The following is a 24,465-nucleotide window of genomic DNA, read 5'->3' as shown; positions in this document are numbered from 1 at the left end:
CAGAGCTGATGATACTGGAGTATCCTGGCCAATCCAACATCCTGGAAATTTTTCATTCAGAAACGCGCAGACTGATAGAGCAAAATGTGCAGATGCTTCATCCTGCTGAAACCATACTCGTTCCATGAGATCTTTCTCTTGAAGCTGTGGTATAAATCATGCCTCTCACATCTCTAAATAAGTTTGTGCAATCATTGGCCCATCAAAGAAATGATGAGCTGCCATTTCAGCCCATATCATGACATATGGTGGGTGGATTTCTTTTCTACTATGTCGCATAATAAGGATTTTCTTGCGCCCAAAATAACACATTTCTGGCACGTGAACTGCAATAGATTCCACATTCATTATTAAAAAGCATCTTACTGCAGTGGAGAATTTTTGTAATAAATCTGGGCAGGATGCAGCGCGATATTCCATGTCTACATCTGACATTTTTCTGATGAACATCGGACAAAATGGCCTAACTTTCAAGTACTTTTTCATATGGTTTAGCATCTTGTACACAGTACATGAAGTTCAGCTGGCTGATTACAAGTCTTATTTCATTGGGGATTGTTCAGTGACAAAAAGGGTCTTAAACTCGTACACAGTTATATATACCTTAAGCCCCTTCACACACGCCAGTGTCTGTGGTTTGTGGTTTGGATAAGTATTGGATTCTGATGTTTGTTCTTATTAGTGTGTTCGGTTATTGCTTATGTTTTTGGTTGGTTTTATCTCGAATGCTGTTGCAGGTTTACGTCTCTCTATTTCTGTTGTTTGTGTATTTGTTTTGGGAATAATTGTTGGTGATGCCAATGATTTGTTGTTATTTTAGTGTTTATTTTTGATTTATGTTATTTTCTGTATTCCGTATGATTAGTCCGTTTCTGATCATAGCTTGAGTTATTGTTTTGTCTCTATGTTGATTGTTTTTGTTTAATTATAATATTTTGTTTTTTATTAATGTTATTGTTTATGTTTGAGTTCTTTATGTTTAGTTTTGTTTCCATTGGTGTTGTGTGTTGGATCAAATCTTTAGGTCAACCAAAAAAAAAAAAAAAAAATATCTAGGGTTTGTCCATGATGATTTTAGCTGAATCGGTGTAGTCTTATTTAACACTTAGAGTGCTGAGGGTATCAAAATGTGACTGTTTGTAGAATGCTAGCCATTTTTGCTTATATTTGTAACTTTGTAAATTTATAACTAAACATAATATAAAATTGGTACTTACATGACTGAAAACCTCAAATCTTCTAGTTTCAAATGATATATAATATATACTTCTACCATGTATGAATAAAAAGATATAGCAGATTTTTGAAAACCTGTTTTTAAATTAAAAAAATTTTTTTCTTTACATTCGGTTCACACTTAAACACTATCACGATTGTAAGTAACTGCACGATACCAAATCGATTTTATAATAATCGATATTACCAAAAGCACACTCCGTGCCTTATTTAGGTACTAAAATATATACGAAAAGTAGTGGAATTGAATAAATCCCGTCTTTTGACGGGATATTACATTTAATAACATGTAAATATGAACTCCGTCAAATGACATGATCCACATTTCTCAGTAGTTACGTCATTCCGTCAAATGACGGGAACAGCACTCTAAGTGTTAAGACTATATTTGTGTTAGGGTTCAGTATTGTAGGATCCATTAGGCGTTTATACTGATGGGAATGTCACACATGGCATTCGCATTGATGGTATCTTGACTGTGGTCAGACTACATTGAAGATGACCTGGTAAAGTCCTAATGGCTAGGTTCAGAGGGGTGGCATGATGATTGGATCCATCACATGGTGGGTGTCTTTCCTTTGGGGTAAAAATGGAGATTGTTCAATGGAAACTGCAACAGCACGTTTCTAACTGTTATAACTTTCATCTAATCTGTGGTCTATCTTTAACACTGCCTAATTCAAACGCACGTTTTTTTCAAACCAGCGTTGTTACTTTTTATGGTGGTGGATTGTTAAAGTGTTGCCAGAACATATCTCTAATTAGCTTAATTGTTTTTGATTTGTATGTTGTCGTTCATATACCCATACACTTGTCACTAACTGCTCCTCGATGCTGTAATTACTCGTGTCAGCCATTTCAGCACAACTGTCTTAGTTGTGCTGAAATGCTCAGTTTAATTAGCTTACGAATGAAATATATAATAGTGATAAAAATACAATTAATAAAAATAAATGTTACAGAGAAATCAGGAGTCCAGTTCCTAATGAAACAAGCCACAATATTTTAAATCATGATAACTTGTCATGATGTTAGTTACTGTTATGTAAAATGATACATTTTTATTCACAGGTAAGGAAACTCAAGGTCAAAATAATCATGGTTCGATTAATTGAATGAATTTCAATATTTTCAAGAAATTCTCTGTTTATAACTTCATTATGATTCGATATCTATCAATCAATAACCTGTAAAATGTCATGAAAACTAAATATAAAAGTGCTGTATTGATAAAAAAAAAGCCAGCAATGGCTTTCATTACTTTCCAGGATTTTCCTTATAAAGAAGCAATTTAATTAAATCTTACTTGTTATATAAAACTAATATATAGAATATTAGCAGAAAACTAAAAAAATGCAAAATAGGTCAGTACTTATAACGCTTTTATGTAGGGGTGCAGATTGGAAATTATGGAGTCTGACAATTTTATGCTTGTTTTCACGCATAATTTTTGTGTTCCACTTAAACAGTTTCAGTCATATAGCAACTGTTTATCAATCTATTTAAATGAACGTGATGTTATTTTATTCAAAATAAAAGGCTTAAAAATTTATCAAATAAAACTAATATTTACAGATCTATTAATGATTAAACAATTTAATGGTCACCATTTTGGAATTATTAAATATAAAATTTTCAAACTTGTTTATTTTATAGAAGGTATTGTTGGGTACATGCAAATCAAATTTTAATAAAATATCTCAATTCGTTCAAAAGATATACGTTTTTTATTGAAAAAACAAAAAGATGGTGAAGAGAAGAAAAAATGAAAATGTGAGATTTGTCCACATGAAAGTTTTTTCTATATTTTGATTTCCTGAATCAATCCTTTAAATTTGGCCTATGCCTGTCAGGGAAAAATTTATAAAAATAAAATAAAGATGGGAAAGTATTACATGACTCCTGGAAATTAATAATAATAATACTTGATCCTTTCGCTGCTGATGTGGTAGATCTATGACATGAGAGCACTATGTCCCCTACCGATGTGGTAGATCTACCACACACCTCTTGGAAACGCCCCACTTCTACAGCTTAGTAGTGGGAGTTGGTTATATACAGAGTGGGCCGGGAATTAACTCCCTGTTGAAAATTGTTTATAACTTTTTTAATACTTAACTAATTTTCATGAATCAAAAAAATATTTTGTTCCTTACAGTGATAGAATTATTATGCTAATATTCCACATAAGCACCACCAGTTTCCGTAAACAGATAGGGATATTTGTGATATAGACGTCTGCAGATAATCCAGTGGTATGCTTCCAAGAACATGGAAGAATGCGATAATTCCCCTTTTGCCATCCCCAGAGGAAGAGTTGCAGGGTGTTAGGTCAGGATGCCTTGCTGACCATGGTATCCCAACCAGTGTCGTGAAAAATGGATGTCGAGCCATGCACGGACAAGGCTTGTAAAGTGAGGCGGGGCCCCCATCTTGCATAAAGATAGGTTGTTGTAATCGTTCCATGTGGATACAATACCATGAACATAATCTTGAAGCATGTCAAGGTACCATTCAGCATTCATTGTGTCCCAAATGAGATAAAGACCCACAACTTTTGTGGATGTCATGCCGCACCACACTGTGATCGTTGGGTGATTTTAGCTTTTTTCAACAACCATCCTCGGATCCTCTGTTGCCCAATAATAACAATTGTGCTGGTTAACAAATCCCCCAACATGAAACACAGCTTCATCTGACCACAGGATATTACCAAAAATATCAGACCAGTCTTCATACCAAGCATCTCTCCATATTGTAACTGATTATCACACAATCTTCCAGCCATAATTACTGGCAGTAATGTGGTTTTCATGGACAAAAACTCAACTCTTTCTTCAGAACAGTTCGATTTGTGTGTCGGGTTAAACCACTTTTGCAAGATGCCTGTCTTTTTAATTTCTGAGGACCTTTGAGTGAACATTTCCTGAATCACTTGCACATTTTCTTCCGTCCTGTTGATGTTGAGGTGTGACCGCATCTCCTAACATCTGATACAGAACCTGTTTCCATTAACTTCGAGTGGCAATTCCTTATAGTCTTTGCATTTACCGAGGCACGGGGTCCTTTCACACTTTGCCATCATCTCTGTGCTTGTACCACAGACTGCCATACTTCTTATTGGGATGTCAGCTGAATCTGCTCACACAAGGTTAGATGCCCACTCATAGTAACACAGGTAATCCATATAGAGAGGATAAATTAAAGTTTTAAAAGAATTGAATTTATTTTATGGTTAAAAAATGCTAGAACAAGCTTTAAATTTATTTAAAAAAGAAAAAACAAAATTAATAAACTTACAGAAAAATTGATGTTTGGTAAAAAAGTAAGTTATTTACAAACTGCTTGCACCGTTATAAACTAGAAATAGTACTAAACACAGTCTATCTATATTGATTACTATAGCTATAACTAACTCCTACCACTAAACTGTAGAAGGGGAGAATTTCCAAAGTAGAGGTGTTTTAACTACCACATCAGCAGTAAAAGAGGAGAAATGCATCAAACCAGTCAAATGACTGAAGACAAAAAAACATAAAGCTATCTAGAAATATCTACAATTTTTTTTAAATGATAGTCCCTGGTTCTAAAATGCAGAAAAGGTTAAAAAAAAGAATATATATTTTTTAGAGATTGGGAATAATTTTTCTAAAAATATTCATACACAGATAGGTTAAGCTTAACAAGTTTATCTAAGTAAAGTTTTCTCTAAATCTAACATTCCCTTTTGTAAAAGCTAAAATAATTTTAAAAATATTCCAAAAACCTTTTCTGCATTTTAGAACCAGGGACTATTTTTTTAAAACAATTGTAGATATTTCTAGATAGCTTTATGTTTTTTTGTCTTCAGTCATTTGACTGGTTTGATACTCCTAGATTCCCTATCTAGTGCTAGTCGTTTCATTTCGGTATACCCCCTACATCCTACATCCCTAACAATTTCTTTTACATATTCAAAACGTTGCCTGCCTGCACAATTTTTTCCTTCTACCTGTCCCTCCAATATTAAAGCGACTATTCCAGGATGCCTTAATATGTGGCCTATAAGTCTGTCTCTTCTTTTAACTATATTTTTCCAAATGCTTCTTTCTTCATCGATTTGCCGCAACACCTCTTCATTTGTCACTTTATCCACCCAAAAGATTTTTAACATTCTCCTGTAGCACCACATTTCAAAGGCTTCTAATCTTTTCTTTTCAGGTACTCTGATTGTCCAAGTTTCACTTCTGTATGAAGCTACGCTCCAAACATATACTTTCAAAAATCTTTTCCTGACATTTAAATTAATTTTTGATGTAAGCAAATTATATTTCTGACTGAAAGCTCATTTTGCCTGTGCTATTCAGCATTTTATATCGCTGCTGCTTTGTCCATCTTTAGTAATTCTGCTTGCCAAATAACAAAATTCTTCTACCTCCGTAATGTTTTCTCTTCCTATTTAAAATAACGAAGATGGGCACTTCATAATAACGAAGATGGGCACATTCTGTGCCCATCTTCGTTATTTCTACTGCATTTCATTACTTTCGTTATGTTATTGTTTATTTTCATGTGGTAGTTCTTGCGCAGGACTTCATCCACGCCATTCATTGTTCCTTCTATATCCTTTTTATTCTCAGCTAGAATTACTATATCATCAGAAAATCATAGCATCTTCATCTTGAACTGTATCTTCATCATCACCTTGTACTATTACTCCGAATCTAAATTGTTCTTGAACATCATTAACTGCTAGCTCTATGTAAAAATTAAAAAGTAACGGGGATAGGGAACATCCTTGTCGGACTCCCTTTCTTATGTTCTTCAATTATTACTGTTGCTGTTTAGTTCCTGTAAATGTTAGCAATCATTGCTCTATCTCTGTGTTTGAATCCTAATTATTTTAAAATGCTGAACATTTTATTCCAGTCTACATTATCGAACGCCTTTTCCTGGTCATAAATGCCAAGTATGTTAGTTTGTTTTTCTTTAATCTTTCTTCTACTGTTAATCTGAGGCCTAAAGTTGCTTCCCTTGTCCCTATACTTTTCCTGAAACCAAATTGGTCTTCTTCTAACACTTCTTCCATTCTTCTCTCAATTCTTCTGTATAGAATTCTAGTTAAAATTTTTAATGTATGACTAGTTAAGCTAATTGTTCTGTATTCTTCACATTTATCTGCTCCTGCTTTCTTTGGTATCATGACTAACACTCTTTTTGAAGTCTGATGGAACTTCCCCTTTTTCATAAATATTACACACCAGTTTGTATAATCTATCAATTGCTTCCTCACTTGCACTGCACAGTAATTCTGCAGGTATTCCGTCTGTTCCAGGAGCCTTTCTGCCATTCAAATCTTTTAATGCTCTTAAATTCAGATCTCAGTATTGTTTTTTCCCCTTTCATCCTCTTCTACTTCCTCTATAACACAATTTTCTAATTCATTTCCTCCATACAACTCTTCAATATATTCTACCCACCTATGGACTTTTGCCTTTCATATTATAAATCGGTGTACCATCTTTTTTAAACACATTATTAGATTTTAATTTATGTACCCTAAAATTTTCCTTGACTTTTTTGTATGCTCCGTCTGTTTTACCAATGTTCAGTTCTCTTTCCACTTCTGAACACTTCTTTTATCCACTCTTCTTTCGCTAGTTTGCACTTCCTGTTTATAGTATTTCTTAAATTTCTATTGTTCCTTTTACTTTCTTCATCACTAGCATTCTTATATTTTCTACATTCATCCATCAGCTGCAATATATCGTCTGAAATCCAAGGTTTTCTACTGGTTTTCTTTGTTCCACCTAAGTTCGCTTCTGTTGATTTAAGAATTTCCTTTGTAACATTCTCTCATTATTCTTCTACATTTTTTACCTTATCTTTTTTACTCAGACCTCTTGCGATGTCCTCCTCAAAACTCTTCTTTACCTCCTCTTCCTCAAGCTTCTCTAAATTCCACCGATTCATCTGACACCTTTTCTTCAGGTTTTTAAACCCCAATCTACATTTCATTATCACCAAATTATGGTCGCTATCAATGTCTGCTCCAGGGTAAGTTTTGCAGTCAACGAGTTGATTTCTAAATCTTTGCTTAACCATGATATAATCTATCTGATACCTTGCAGTATCGCCTGGCTTTTTCCATGTGTATATTCTTCTATTATGATTTTTAAACTGGGTGTTGGCAATTACTAAATTATACTTCGTGCAAAACTAAAGTCTGTCCCCTCTTTCATTCCTTTTGCCCAGCCCGTATTCACCCACTATATTTACTTCCTTGCCTTTTCCAATGTTTGCATTCCAATCTCCAACTATTATTAAATTTTCATCTCCTAATATGTGTTTAATTGCTTTGTCAATTTCTTCGTAACGCACTACCTCATCATCATGGGCGCTTGTAAGCATATAGACGTTAACAATCGTTGTCGGTTTAGGTTTCGATTTTATCCTTATTATAATGATTCTATCGCTATGCATTTAGAAATACTCTACTCTGTTCCATATCTTCTTGTTCATTACAAAATCTACTCCTGTCTGCCCATTATTTGAAGCTAAGTTAATTATTATTATCACCTGACCAAAAGTCGTTTTCCTCTTCCCACCGAACCTCGCTAATTCCTATTACATCTGCATTTATCCTATCAATTTCCCTTTTTAAATTTTCTGACCTACCAACTTTTTTAGACTTCTAACATTCCACGCTCCGACTCGTAGGATGTTATTTTTTAATTTTCTGGTGACCCCTTCCTTAGTAGTCCCCACCCAGAGATCTGAACGGGGGATTAGTTTACCTCCGGAGTATTTGCCAAGGAAGGCGCCTCCATCATTATTATATGAAAATGCAGTTAGCTACATTTTTTTGGAAAAAAAGCAGCTGTAGTTTTCCATTGCTTTCAGCTGCGCAGTACTCGGAGGATTGAGTGATGTTGATATGGTCGTTTAAGTCGTCTTGACCTACGCCCTTAAAATTATGAAAAAATAGAAGTTATTAATGAAATAAAATTTTATGTACTTTTCATTTTTTTTTTTTAAATGTGTATGTAATTTAATATGCGTACAAGGAAGTCATGTGGTGTTCATATCAGATTTTTTACAGATTTAACAAAGCCTGTAACATTGTTTTGGCTCTGTCATATTTTAAATATGATATGATTTAAATTAGTTTTGTAAAACCATTATAATTCACGCTAGAATAAATCGGCGCTTACGCACGATGTTTATTATAAGCAGCCAATTGAGTAGTATCGACACATCCGTGCATGTTGATTAATCAATACCTGAAAAACTTTGGAAATACCACCTATCTGTAATTACCTCGTAACTAAGAAATTTATTACGACAAAGTTATTTAAGAGCCATATTAATTATAAATATAAGATAATTCTAAGAAAAAAAAGACTTCCTCAATTAATACATAACACTCGGTATGTACGACTGTATTTCTAAGAATAATTTAATTATTTATATTTCTACTTTATCGGCTACATAGATTTAATGTACAGTTACACAGTACATTATTTAACAGAAAGTGTGCTGATAAGATAAAATTTTGCATATCCGGGTATATACAAATCTTGATACTTCATAATCCCTTCTAACCAAAAAGTAAAATTTTAGCATTGAAAAATTCCGGAAGGAATCTATTTATACGTAATTTGTATGTGTGTTAGCGTGTTTTTTGGTTGATATTTCGAGTTGTGGACCGATTTGGATGAAATTTAGCTTAACAATTTCTGTATTTTGGTTGCGATTGGTCAAGGAAATGAAAATGTAGGGTCGCCGTGGATCCTATATCCCAAACCTTTACTTAAAAAGTAGAATAATAAGAAAGAAAAACCTTTTTGCCCTCACCCCTTAAGGAAGTTTGAATAAGATCAAAATCTTTTAGAAAGTAACTTAGGGTACGGGCGTTAAATTATGTGAAAAAAATTACCTACCCTTGAGTAAAATTTTGGGATACAAGATCCATTAGGTCCATATCTCCCTAACCCACCGGGCTGGTCTAGTGGTGAACGCGTCTTCCCAAATCAGCTGATTAGAAAGTCGACAGTTCCAGCGTTCGGGTCCTAGTGGAATCGGTTATTTTTGCACGGATTTGAATGCTAGATCGTGGATGCAGGTATTCTTTGGTGGTTGAGTTTCAATTAACCACACATCTCAGGAATGGTCGAACTGAGACTGTACATGACTACATTTAATTTACACTCGTACATTATCTGAATGGTAATTACCGGAGGCTAAACAGGAAAAAAGATATCTGCCTACTTCCTTGACCAAAATTAAATGGCTCAATGCCTCATAGAAAATTTAACATATAAAATTTCATTCAAATCAGTTCAACTAATCTGAAAATAAACAGGCCTGCTTACATAATTATACTTCCGAAATTTAACGCCAATATCTGCAAAACCTCGACATGCAAAATTTAATCCGTTTAGCGTACGTTCTGTTACATAGAATTCTGGTTTAGTGGGATGAGTAAAAATGTATATACACACAAAATATCAAACCAGCCTTAAAAAATTAATACTTAAAATTATTATTATTTTTATTGTAGGTAGAAGTGATCCTTGAAGTTTTAAAAAAGATATTCTATGTACTTTACAGAATTAAAAGTTACGACCTTAACTGTAATTAAATATGAATGAAATTGTATAAAATAATAAATACATATCTTATTTAAATAATATGTAAATACGCCAAACCTTTACCGAGAATTTAAAACGGGAACTACTGTATGTTAACGATCTATTTACTCACGACCGAATTTGTTACCTCATGCTGATTATTAAAAAACTACAAATACTCTATGACATGTGCATAAAAATATATCTACAAATGAATAGAGTTATTCATAAATATAAATAAATCGAACCATTTATTTTTAAAAAACTCTTTATTAGAATTCAAGAAACAAAAACATCATTTCTGATGAAAACTATTAATCGTTTTGTTCCAGAAATAATAAATTGTGTCAGACATAGCACGTATTTTCTCACTTATACACTACGTCAAATCATTTATGACGTAATGTGTAGGTTGTACAGATTGGACAAAATACATTTTTGTAAAATTTTCAATTAAAAACTTTTCAGTATTATCAATATAATTGGTTCGACTTCTACGGTGTTTAAAAAGTGACGCAACCTTATAGAAAATTGTTTTCCTTCTTTTGTTACAGGTTTAATTGAGGAAAAATGGGTTATAAAATGCAGCAGAAAATATTCATCTCTCACAATCCATTAGATGTGCCAGTTACGCCCAGACTCAGAATATCTTCACAGAAAAGTATGGTGTGAATGCATTCCATGAAGTGGCAGATATATTACAAGTCCCAAGAGACAGGGAATGTGGCAAATGCAACCGAAAGTTGCAATTAACAAATATTAATAATAAACAAACTGATCAAATTTCATGTCCGTTAAATATTAACTGAATTTATTTTTAAATGCTCAAATACGTTTGCTTTTGAGCCGTCAGCATCAGAATCGAACCCACCGGGTTGGTCTAGTGGTTAACGCGTCTTCCCAAATCAGCTGATTTGGAAGTCGAGATTTCCAGCGTTCAAGTCCTAGTAAAGCCAGTTATTTTTACACGGATTTGAATACTAGATCGTGGATACCGGTGTTCTTTGGTGGTTGGGTTTCAATTAACCACACATCTCAGGAATGGTCGAACTGAGAATGTACAAGACTACACTTCATTTACACTCATACATATCATCCTCTGAAGAATTATCTAAACGGTAGTTACCGGAGGCTAAACAGGAAAAAGAAAGGTTAAGTTTGGTTGATTATATTTATTTATTATATTATATTATAAATCTATAATTTATAAATTCAGTAATTATTGTAATAATTTTAAACAATAATGCTTATATTTTTAATATATAAAATGCGTTGATATAGAGAATGTTTAAAATGACCGGTATAAAACAGCATGCTTAATGTGTTGTCTGGTTATGTTGAATTATTTGATGCTATTTTTAAAAATGAATATTCTCACCTAATTCTTAACGGATAATAAAATCAATTTTTTGCCCATTGGTTAAACAATTAAGTGGTTTTTTTTTGGGGGGGGGGGGAGAATTCCGAAAAAGATCAGTTACAAATAATGTTGTAATGTTGGGATCACAAAAATTTGAAAATTAAAATAGGCTATAAAAAATAAAAAAACCGGTTTCAATGCGGAAAAGTCTGTTATTTGTCCATGTTGATTTGTATATGTATCCACTCATTTCCCAGTTCTTTTGCTTCGATTACAACTCTAGGAGTATTTTCGACACTTCTTCGTCTTTCTTGGCGACTGAGATTTTACCAAAATATTTTCCTCTTGATATAAATATTATAAATAAATATTAAATATATAATTAATTATATATATATATAATTAATATTATATATATATTATATATATAATATTATAATATATTATATTATATATATATATATTATATTAAATATATAATTAAATATATAAATATAATATTAAATATATAAATATTTATAATAATGATTAAATATAAATAATCGTACAAAAGGTAACTTTTCGTTTGATATCTCTGTAATCTCAAGGATATCTATAAAAATTTTAAACCGTTATTGCAAGTAATAATTATTCAAATTGCATTTTAATGTAACCATAATGTAACTTACAATAGTAATTTTAAATAATTTAACCAATGTAAACCACAAACATCTGCAAATCATTCGGATCACGTATTCACCGATCGAGGTGTAACCTATTATTTAATTTTTGTTATAAAATATGTAAATATTATTTTTCAATAACCTTTATAACTGGATTTGAGGGAGGAAAGAAATTAGAATTAAAAGAACCTCGACACTGACCTTGACCAGTCTACATAATAGTGCTGAATATATTTTTAATAATGAAAGAAAATGTAAATCTGTTCTCAATTCAGTAACATAAAATACTAGTTGAATCGGCCGCGAAATTTAATTGTATAAAACCCATTTATTGAATTAAATTCTAAGTTATTACAGCTTTGGAGTAACAAGTTACTTTTTTTTTTTAATTTCCTAACAGTTAATATTTTATGAACAGATTTAAAAAGTTAATATTTATTTGATACACTACAGTTTATGTACCTAAATAATAGCCGGCAGGATTATTTTATGTCTGTTATAAGTATATAATTATATACGGTAAACTGGTGGAGCAGCAGTGAAAGTGAAAGTTTTACAAATAATAAAATAAACTTTAAAATAAATAAATTATTTAATCATTGTAATTATCATAATTATTAATAACTCAGTTGCCGTCTAACATAAGATTCTCTGTTAATTATTTTTTACCGATATTTCGAAGAAAAGTACGGTAATACTTGCGCGGTGAAAACGAAGAAAATGGTTGCACGGTGGAAGAGGGGTTAAAATTAAATTTTCATCAGTTTTGAAGTAAAAGGAGTCCAAAAATTGCATTCAATTAAAATATAATTTCCTTTTATATAAAATTTGGGGCTCGAAAATCTCCAAAAATACTAGATCAGTTTCACTCAAATTTAGATATGCTGTAATAATATATCAAGTTGTACGTGTGAAAATTTGAAGATTGGTTGAATCGTTCTACTTCTTCTTTAACCTCAATTTGAGGTTATGTTGTTTCAAACTTGTTTTCATACGCGCTTATGCAGTCGAGTCGGTCACAATATGACTCAGTGCATAAGCACGTACTGTAATATGAAAGCAAAACTCACTCAGTGAGTTTACTTTAATGCTTGAGAGAGTTAACTTTATGCTTCTGTGCAGGGTCCTCATTTTTTTTTAATTATTTAATCAAATTACAGTTATTGTTTACGCCGTTGCGTAAATTTGTTTTATTCCAATGAATTCAAGGTTATGGTCGAGTCTTGTAGTTTACAGGCTTGGTAATTTATTTTGCATTTTTGTAAGGCTTATCTACGTGTATTTTTAAATAGGTTGTTTGGGTTTGTTTTCGATATCAATTTCTCTAGGCTCCAGTTTGACTTACTGTTGCATCATCATATTGGTGTCAACGTATTTCATATCTCGCATTATTTATTGCTGTTTGGTCTTAACATATATATATATTATTCTTAAGTATTTTTGTTCTCACCAATTTCAATATTGTCATAGTTCCTAGAAGTCTATTTATCTTTGTCTGCCCTGATGTCATTTCTTCAACTCGCATATTCAAAATTTATTTTATCACTCTTACGTAATTCTTTAGTGGTTGCTTGCTTGTAAATTATTTTTGTTATGTCTTCGTTCCCGAATTCCTCACGTTTTCTCTAATCGTTCTCATACTAACACTTAGACATTACTCTTGTTGTCAACACACACACTCTCTTCTGTCCATTGCTTTGTTCGCTTACCCTACCTCTCACCACGCCAGCTTTGGTTATTCTAGTCCTGACTTACACGTTGTGCGGATCCACAAGGCTGGTGGTCCTCCAGCCTTGGAGGACCAGGCTTCGATGTTCTCTCTCTCTCGTATAATGTTAATATTTTCATCGCATTCATACTCGCATAAACGTTGTGGTATTTCTCCGTCGAAACATTCTCTAGCTCTACTCGGCAGTGTCTCGTAATTTCACCCATCTCTATGTTTTGTTCTGCCTTGTTTCTTCGTTAAGTCATTCTTCAAATTCTATATTACGTCTCCGTGGAAAGTGTTTCAATCACTACAAATTGCCAATTCTATCGACACCGAATCTTCTCGAGCTGCTGATTTCATTTTCATCGATGCAGAATCTCTCCAAACTCGTTGCTACATATCTGATATGCTACCTATTATTCTACCTCTAAACCACGTCTCACCCCTGTATTCCTGATACACCAGTGCGGGCTATGCCCAGGATTACTGTATGTATTCATCTACCTTCATTCACGAGTTCGTCTCTTGCTAATATTTGTGTGCTACAGGCAAGTTCAATTTTCATTATTTATTACGTTCAACAGTTATTTTATCATTAAAATTTGTGGAACATTCAGTTCATCGTACCTTGTGCATTTTCAATTTCAAGTTTAGTTTAAAAACCATTTATTCACTTAAGTGCAGTCACGACCGGTGACTTGTATAAGGTAGTGTCATTGTTCACCTTATCTATTTTACGTGTTTAATTATTACAATTTGTTGTTATTGTCATTAACTTTATAATTTAATCTTGTAACATGTTAATCGCCGAGATTAATCCTTTTCTACTGATGAACTGTATTTATAATACTTCTCTTAAATTAACCTAAAGCAAATTACTCCTGATGTTAGTTTTTGCAGTTATGTTTTAGGACTTCTTTGTAATTTTATAATTTCAACAAAGCTTACTAGTAAAGGAACTCTATTTATATGTTTATTTATTTCAATTTGATTATTGTAATTCGCTCTTTTTTTACTGAAATTATTGTAATTTATTTTTCCAAGTTAATGACATCTGTTCATTGCTAATTTTTCAATATTACTGATTACTTGATTCAGCTGATATTTTAAGTATCATTAAGTTATGTTAATTTCATAATTTCTTTTTATGTTTTAAGGTTATGATTATAACATAAGTTCATTTGTTTTATTTCCAATTAAAGTCCAATTTCTTTTGGCAAACACGAGCTGTGTGTTTTTTGTTAACTTTACCCAACAGTTATAATAATTTAATTTTCTTATAAACAGGAAATATAATATCATATTAGATTTTTTTTTCTTTGTTTAACCTCCGGGATCACCGTTAGGTATTGCTTCAGAGGATAAGATGAATTATTTGTACCGTGTGTGAGAATGCCATGCCAGACCGGGATTTGAAGCCGGGACCTCCGGATGAAAGGCCAAGACGCTACCACTCTCGCCACGACAGCCGACTTTAATAATAGATTTTAAAAATTTATACCTGTTTTAGTTTTCTTATTTAAATTTATGTTTTGTGTATTCTTTCGCAAGAAAATTATTCAGAATAAAATAACATATCTGTCAAGATGAGATGGTTGTGTTTTACAGACTATTTGAAGAAAACCACGGTATTACTTTCGGTCGCACGATGGGATTGGAAGGTGAAATTGAATTTTCTTTACGTTTTGAGGTATGAAGAATGCAACAATACCATTCATTTAAAATGTAATTTCCTTATATATATATATATAATGTAAAACTCCAAAACTACTAGATCTATTTCAGTGAAATTCAGATATGCAGTAGCAGTGTATCTGAAGTTCTGTATGTGAAAATTTGTTGAAGATTGGCTGATCCGTTTAGTTATAGCTGAGTCAATAGAGATTTTAACCTCCAAAAAATTTATTTCGGCAAATAAATTATTGGAATGGGTTCGGAAAAATATGAGAATAAAACCGTGCTGTAGCGGCCTTGAGCGATTAACTAATTAATTTGTTAATTAAAAAATTAATACTTTGTATTGGTGTATTTAGCCTACGCGATTATGAATTTAGTCACAGTGGTGAGCAAGTTTAAAGTTGTGTTTGATGTAGGGTTTACTCGTTATTTTTAATTATTTCATCAAGAAAAGATTATACATCTTTTATTTAATTAACAAAAAGTCGCCCTTGTTCTGTTGAACTGCGCAAGAAGTTCTTTAACTTAATATTTAAAAATATAGTTGACGTGTATTTTGATATAAATGCAGCTTTTCCAGAGTTGCTGGGAGTTTTTTCTACGTTTAATTCACATTTTTGTGAATTTACTTAGAGCAAAAGCAATTATTTCAGAAAGCTTTTGCATTTTTTTCATTCATTACAAGTTACCGTGTATTCCAAGTGTTTTGATTTCTCTATCTTTTCTTTATGAACAAGATGCATGGTACGTTGGCTTGTTTACTGTATGTGCTGCTCATATTTCTATTTTGAATTGAAGCACACACTTTAATGAATTGAATTAATGATCTGTGAACTGTGACCTCTATGTCTGTGCGAGCTGGGTTTGACCCGATTGATTCGAATGAACAATATTACAAAAATGTGCTTATTTTTTTTGAAAAATTTCCTTTTTGCGTTGAATAAAATAACAAAAATTTATTGCAATTTTTTTTTATTTTTTTTTTCATTGCTGTTCTAATCTTTTTTTTTTTTTAATTATCGAAACTGTAAGCTTCGTGTTCATAAATATTTATCTAAAATTATACTTTTATTTTGGTGATAAAAAAGGAAAACATTGGGGTTAGAGCTGTGTTAAAAAATCACAACTCAAGAAACAACTAAAAATGTCAAGAGTTTGAAGCTTTTCGTTGTAAAAGTTTTTTGTTGCTAGCCGCTAAATTCATGAATGTTTTTTTAGTTACAACTGGGAAAAATGTTAAACAAAATCATGCGTAATGAAAGATAGACCACGTAACATTTTCGAGACGTAACATTTTTTCTAATATATTATCACAAGTATTATTCTTTTTATTTTTCTTATACATATATATATATATATATATATATATATATATATATATATGTATAAGGTTTTGTATATATATATACAAACAAGTGTCCGACCACTATTTCCCGATAACATTTTTATGTGTGTGGATATAAAGAGATAATCGATTCTGACGCTTTCTTTCTTTTTCCTGTTTAGCCTCCGGTAACTACCGTTTAGAAATTCTTCAGAGGATGAATGCGGATGATATGTATTATACATATCATCAGGGATGATACATATCAGGGAAGTGAGTGGATACATATACAAATCAACATGGACAAATAACAGATTTTCGCGTTGAAACCGGTTTTTTCTTTTTTATAGCCTATTTTAATTTTCAAATTTTGGTGATCCCAACATTACAACATTATTTGTAACTGTTCTTTTTCGGAATTCTCCCCCCAAATAAAAAAAAACACTTAATTTTTTAACCAATGGGCAAAAAATTGATTTTATTATCCGTTAAGAATTAGGTGAGAATATTCATTTTTAAAAATAGCAGCAAATAATTCAAAATAACCGGACAACACATTAAGCATGCTGTTTTATACCGGTCATTTTAAACATTCTCTATATCAACGCATTTTACATATTAAAAATATAAGCATTATTGTTTAAAATTATAGGCATAATAAATTAAATTAATTTAAAAAACATAAAATTATAATTTAAATTATAAATATAAATTAAAAATATAATCAACCAAACTTAACCTCCTACGCTCGCTAACCTCGACTAATTAACAGTAATGTTTTGATTAAATAATAAATAATTACTGAATTTATTATTTAAATATTCAAAACTTAAGTATTAATTAGTAAGGTTAGCGAGCGTAGGTTAAGTTTGGTTAGATTATATTTATAAAATAAAGAAATATAAATGGTTATGAGAATGGTAATATAAATGGGTTAAATCTGATTATTGGGTTATTTCTCCAACGTAATTCATATTGGATATTAAAAATACATCGATTTTTGGCCGATTGGTTAAAAAATTAAGTGGTTTTTTTTTGGGGGGGGGGAATTTCGAAAAAGATTCTTTGTAACGTTGGGATTATCTGCAAACATTTTTTCTTACTTACAGATAATAACTTAGAAAATCTGGAGAAAAGAATAAGTTTGTAATATGAATTTGAGATCATAATTTTATCAAAATAAAAATCAATTTCTCAAACATGATTATCGCTGATATATTAATTAATTATTAAAAATTACAAATTCTCCTTACCAGCGACTAATTTTGACTTCTCGAGATCTTTCAATTCTTAGCATTTATGACTGCTTAATATTTAACTTTTTTACCCCGACGGGGAGTCTTATTGTTTAAGACTTTGGGGGTTGGCGTCCCCACGGGCCTAGCCTCTGCAGCTTTTCTTCTCATTATACACTGAGCTGCAGAACACTTTACATTATACACACATACTACACCAAGAACACTACACAAATTACAACATATACCCTTACACAACTACATAACAACATCCAACACAATTTTCTCTTACATTTACACTTACAAAACGACAACAACAACTTACGCGACATCTTACGAAACGCAACCGTAACCCAATGTGTGAACTATCGTGTCGATGGATGGATGGCTCTTCGTAGTGAGTATCGAACGATGTCCTCTGGGCACCAGGGCAAACCCAGTTGTATTTAGCTATAGCTCCAGTACGCGTGCGCTCTGCTGAAGTGGTCCGTTATATCGCGGTACTCGTGGGACCAAAATTTCAGTTCCAACAATAAATTCTATGATGGTTGGTGGTCCATCTGAAAAAACCCCAATTTTAGTCTACTGAAAAGGTCTCGGTCAGCTTTATCTGACGAGGATAATGTTACTGCAGAAGAGAATTATAATGTCAAATATAAGAATGTTCGTTTTGTTGTTCTTCGGAATAAACATGAGGGTGGCTCCCTTCAAAAGGTCTCACCTTTCCTGATTAACAAATGTGTCACTATTGCTTCTCCGAAGAACATCAGAAAAATACGAGACGGAACAATTCTGATAGAAATATTTAATGATTAGCAGAGTCGCTCCCTGTTGCGTCTCTGCAATATGGGCGGCATAAACATAAGTGCGACATGCCACAAGACCCTAAATACCAGCCGGGGAGTAATTTTTTGCCGTGACCATCTGGAAATGGATATAAACGAAATTGGTGATGGACTTCGTGCTCAAGATGTTGTAGAAGTGAAGGGTATAATGAAATGGAAGATCCAACACCTTCTCTTATACCGACGTTCAACCTTCCAGTCTCACCGGAAAAAATAAAAATTGGTTATCTTTAAGTTAGAGTAAGACCTTTCATTCCCAACCCTCGACGATGTTTCAAATGCCAAGGGTATAGTCACATAGTCACACGACAATATCTTGCTCAAAAACAGAGGTATGTAGTAGATGTGCTAAAGAAGGACACAATGATACTAACTGCCAAGATGATGAAAAATGTGCTAATTGCTACCGAGCAAAAACTATCTTTTCCGGCGGCACGCAGAGAATACAAAATACTATTAACTACTCAAAAAACCTGGTCAATCCAGATGTATCTTTTGCTGCCGCTACATCACAACAAGCTCCTACAAATTTAAGTAATCAGCCGTGCGGATCCTGCAGTGAGCTAAAAAAACTTGTTCAGATGTTATCTGATCAAGTTGCCTCACTAACAGCCACAATTTGAGAGATGACAAAGATGAACAAAAAGTCTTTGGTTACATTTAGTGAATCCAACAGTGTGATCCCTATGAATGTTCCTGTTCCCAAAGTTTTACCGGTACGGATAGGGATAATCACAGCTGGCGATGGTAAGCCATCTAGTAAGCTCCCTGTTAAGGGAACCCACGTAACCACCCCCTCTTGGATGTCATCTGCGGCATCCCATTCTACTAAATCTCCTCCACCATCACCCCATATACTGGAGGATGTGGTTGAAGAACCCAGGGCATCGGAGTTCTTTAAAATCAAAAATACAACAAACAAAAAAACCGAATCACGTACAACTAATTATTTATACTTTCCTGAATTTATTTATCTATATCTATGAACATTATTTAGTGGAATGTTAGAGATCTTACGTTCCGCATTGAAGATATTACATTATTGGTGCACGCACATGTTCCACTAATCATGTGTTTCCAAGAAACACATACCACATCTACAATATGATCCAATAACACTGAGTGGGTACTTCTGCGAGAGATACGACTGTCTAGTAGAGAGTAGAGAGAGTGGCGGTGGGGTGGCTATTTTCATGAAGAATGAGGTGTCGGCTACAAGGACTCAACTAGCCACCTTCATTCCTGCTGTTGCAGTAAAGGTCTCTATCACCTTCAAATTGCATATGTGCAATTTATATCTCTCGCCGAACTCTGAGTTCAGTGCTCTAGATATTTCAAATTTCCTCGCGCAAATACCATCTCCATCGTTAATGAGACAAGACTTGGACCTTTGTCTACTGTATAATGGATCACACACATTCATGTCTTTATCATCTGGTACTATATCTAACATTGATCTCTCCATATGCTCACCGAATTTACTCCCTCATCTTAATTGGTCTGTTCGTGACGACTTTCACGGCAGTGATCACAGACCAATAATTATTGGTTTCGGTGTAGACCGCGAGGTGAGAAGAAGGTCATCGAGATGGATTGTTGAAAAGGCGGATTGGAATGGATCCCATAAAGCCTTCCAATCACAGTATGACGATGGTGCGAACATCCTTGACCAACTTTCCTCTTTTACGTCCATGATACTTGAGAATGCCAACAGATATATCCCACAAACATCGGGTAATCCTAGATGTCCTTCCGTTCCATGGTGGAATGATGATTGCATAAATGCTATTAGGAATCGACGGCAGGCACTACGCAAATTTAATTGTAGGCCTACAACTGAACATCTAAATTTATACCGCAGGGCTAAAGCGGTATGCCGTCGAGTATTTTTGAACGCTAAGAGGAAGACATGTACGAAATACGTAAATACTATCTCACGCACTACCCCCTCGTCTACTGTGTGGAAAAAAAACCGCGCAATTTTTGGATCACCGAAACAATCTATTCTCGGTGTTATTGATGAAGGAGAACTCCTTTCATTATCTTCGGCTGTGACAAATACTATAGCTAAAGTGTTAATACTTTCGGCTCGGTGTCTCTCACTTAGTCATATAAAAATGATTTTCAAAGGTACAAGACACAGATAGAAGTATTATAGTTAAACATTGGTGATTGGGTTGGTGAATTAAACGCCCCATTCGTATTTAAGGAAGTGTCACACGCACAAAACTCGCGTGACACTTCCGCTGGACCGGACAACATTCGCCTTGGTACGCTTTCACACCTTCCTAATTCGGCACTACAACATCTTTTGAATATTTACAATGGTTTATTCTCCGAACTAGTCTTTCCACCCGGCTGGTCAGAAGCATTTATTATACCAGTACTAAAACTTTTTTTTTTTTCCACTCTACTCCCCTGGGTCGGTCTGACTGATTGGTATTGCACCACCCAGGGGAGTGTCTGGTAAACTCTAACGAGCCTCCCCGCCTACCGGCTGAACGTCCGGCATGGCAGGTCGGCTCGCAGTGTCAGCTCTTTTGAGTGATTTTCTGTTTACCCATTTGGTAACCACGACATACCTCGAATAGCCGTAACGTGGCACCGGGTCTTTTCTTACTCTTCTTCTTCATCAGAACCTATCTAAACCCTTGGAGTTCTCAGTGGATCATTGAGAACGACACACCTCAGCGTGCCGTCTCTCAACACTGAGGCTGTCCACCCTACCCTATTCTACACTAGTAACCTAGTCGCCTTTCATCTATATCCTTCTCTGTTAATACTGCTACTATAAATTCCGTAACCTTCTTCCAGTTTATTTCGCTCCTCAACATGAGCTCTAGGACCTCTGCTGGGCTCATACCTATTATGCCACAGTTCCTCCTTTTAATTGCCCACCTCTCGCAGCAGAAAAATGTGTGTTCTGCATTGTCAATTCTCTCACAGTACATACATTCTGGACCTGGCCTTCTTCCAACACGATGGAGGTATTCATTGAAATTGCCATGACCTGTAAAAAACTGCGTGATATGATAATTTAACTCACCATGTTTCCTGTCTAACCATAGTGCCAGATCTGGAATCAGCTCCTTCGTGCATCTGGCTGGTCCATCCTCCTGCCGTCTATGTCTAAGTCTATCTTTTGCTTCGAGGCCTTGCGCCCTCTCGACTCTATTTAGGGCCATTAAGTCCTGTCTGGGGTGTTACCCCAGACAACAGGCACAACGCCTCATAGGAGACCGTCCTGTAAGCTGAAACAACCCCCAGCAACAGCCTCCTATGAGTACTAACTAGTCTGTTCAAATTTCTTTTAACCTTGACTGAGTGCCACCACACTGGTACTGCATATAACATCATGGATGTCACTGAGGACGCTATCGCCCTTCGCTTAGAGGGTGGGTCTTGGAGCTCTCTGCGAAGACATTATTATATTCAAATTCTTAGTCATCTGTTCACCTTTGGCACATATGTCTATTATATGCTGGGTGAACCGGCAATTCTTCTCATAAGTCACACCCAGGTATTTCATCTTTTCGACCTCTGTTATTTGTTGGTTTCCAATTTGGATGGCCGGACGGTCTAAAATCCTCTTCCCTGTGAACATAATATATTTACATTTCTCTATTGCCAGCTGGAATCCCCTCTCTTTCAACCAATTATCTATCGTCCGTAACGTGTTGTTAGCACTCTCTTGTACATCGACAGTTGTTTTACCCTTGATGAGTTTCGCCAGGTCATCGGCATAGGTAATTACTTGTACCCCATCCTGATAGTCTAGTCTTAATATCCCATCGAAGACCAGTATCCAGAGTAAGGGTCCCAGTACAGAGCCCTGTGGCACACCGCCATAAATATTGAAACATAGGCACTCATTCTGCGTGTCCACCAAGCATTCTCTATTTGAGAGGTATTCCCCTATCTGCCTTCTTAAATAAGGACTGATACCTTTTTCCACTAATGCCCTATTTATTGATTCCCACTTGATAGAACCGAATGCATTTTTTACATCTAAAGCTATGAATAGGGGAATACGCCTCGTTCTCCATGTGCCGCTCCTAGTATCCTTAGCCCAGTCGATCACCTTTGTCGCCGCCTGTATCGTCGAACGACCCTTCATGAATCCAAACTGATTTCCACTAATGCCTATTCCTTCCTCAAGTTCCTTAAAGATTCGGCCAGCGAGCATCTTCTCCACTACCTTCGCCACGGTATTTAAAAGACTCAATGGTCTGTATAAAGGTTCTCCATTGTCATTTGTGCCTTTTGGGAGGAACACCACCCTAGATTCCTGGAAATGTCTTGTTTTCTAATCCATGGCTGGCAACATCAAGCATTTCATAAGGAATTCTCTTTATCAGCCCTTTAAGGAGTGCCGCTGGAATTCCGTCTGGACCCGGGCTCTTCCTATTACCCAGTTGTGCTACAGCCAAGTGCAGTTCAGAGAACGTGAAGCGTCTGGGTTCGCAATCTATAACATTTCCTGCAGTTTCTACTCTACCGGGGAATAGCTCATTAATTTGTTGTTCTACCTGCTCATTATTTAATACGGGCAGACGCCTTCCAAATCGCTTAGTGATTATTTTGTATGCCTGTCCCCAGGGGTCTCCGTCTAACTCCTCGCAGAGTCTGTGCCATTGTTTTTTCTTAGACAGACGAATAGCTTTGTTTAAGGCCCGTCTGGTCTCTTTATAAGCCAGAGATGCCTCCTCGTACTCCTGTCCGCCTCGCATTCTGAGTCTCTGCTTCCTTCTTCTGCGCGATTGTAGGAGCCCTCTCAGTGTTTCAATCTCCATATTCCACCAATACACTGAGTGTCTATTAGATCTTCTGTGAGCTACTCTGCCCATTTCTTGTCTTATAACGTTAGTCAGGGCAACTGGTGTCAGATTCTCTATGTTGATAATCCTTTCGGCCGTTCTATCGATTATGATCTCGATCTGTTCCGTTGTAAAACTACTATAGGGCATTTTCTCTCTAGTCACACAGTCTGAGCCTTTTATGGTAATCATAGTGGCATGATGGTCACTCGCCACATCATGTGGTAACACTCGCCAGTCCCAGTGTTCCCTACTCCATCTATCGTCTATGATTGTTAAGTCCAAGACTAACGAGTGTCCTCTCGCCTCATATATAGGGGTGCCATCATTTACACAATGGCAGCTAACTGCCCCCATCATATCCGTAAGGATCTCACCTCTGCGATTGGTGTATGCGCTCCCTGCTGCAATCGATTTACTATTGAAATCACCTAGAATAATGACTTTCTTCCTAGCGTTATTTACTACTCCTTGTATTATGTCTAGTCTTCTAGTAAATTCATGTATGTCACAGTTTGGAGACACATAGGCACCAATCGCTAGTGTTGAATCCAACTCCACCGCCAACATGCCTCCAGATCTGGACGTCAATCTCCATGCTATCCCGCCACTTACATCCATAATTGCCACGTCACCATTTGTATCCACCATCCAGCCTGATCTAGCAACAACGTACTTGTTCGGCTCCGTGATTATCAGTAAATCAGCCCTTTGCTCTATGACCAGTTCACTAACCAAATCATGAGACATGGTGCTTCTGTTTGCGTTAACCATTATCACCCTAAGCATTTAAGTGTTTTGAGCACCCCCAGCCTCCGTTGCGGTGTTCTTGGCTCCCACAATCCAGGCAGCTACTATGCTCCCGGCATTTAGCAATCTTGTGGTCTCTGCCTCCACAATTGAAGCAGAGATCCATTCTGTCAGGGCCCTTGCACTCATGTTTACGATGTCCAGTATTCCGGCATCTGAAGCACTTTTCCTCTGAT

General features: G+C 34.9%; 1 protein-coding gene across 1 annotated transcript; it reads right to left on the bottom strand.

Moving 5' to 3' along the window:
- Window positions 1–165: 165 nt before the first annotated feature.
- On the bottom strand, window positions 166–24,229 carry LOC142329142 (uncharacterized). Its single transcript, XM_075373480.1, has 2 exons — window positions 23,317–24,229; window positions 166–326 (listed from the first exon to the last, which is right to left on the bottom strand). Exons 1-2 carry the CDS (start codon window positions 24,227–24,229, stop codon window positions 166–168), a joined length of 1,074 nt encoding a protein of 357 aa, XP_075229595.1.
- Window positions 24,230–24,465: the final 236 nt, after the last annotated feature.

The sequence above is a fragment of the Lycorma delicatula genome, chromosome 8, assembly GCF_047948215.1.
Source record: "Lycorma delicatula isolate Av1 chromosome 8, ASM4794821v1, whole genome shotgun sequence".
Taxonomy (NCBI): Eukaryota; Metazoa; Arthropoda; class Insecta; order Hemiptera; family Fulgoridae; genus Lycorma; species Lycorma delicatula.
The sequence above is the reverse complement of the archived record's forward strand: the minus strand, read 5'-3'. Positions and strand labels throughout refer to the sequence as shown.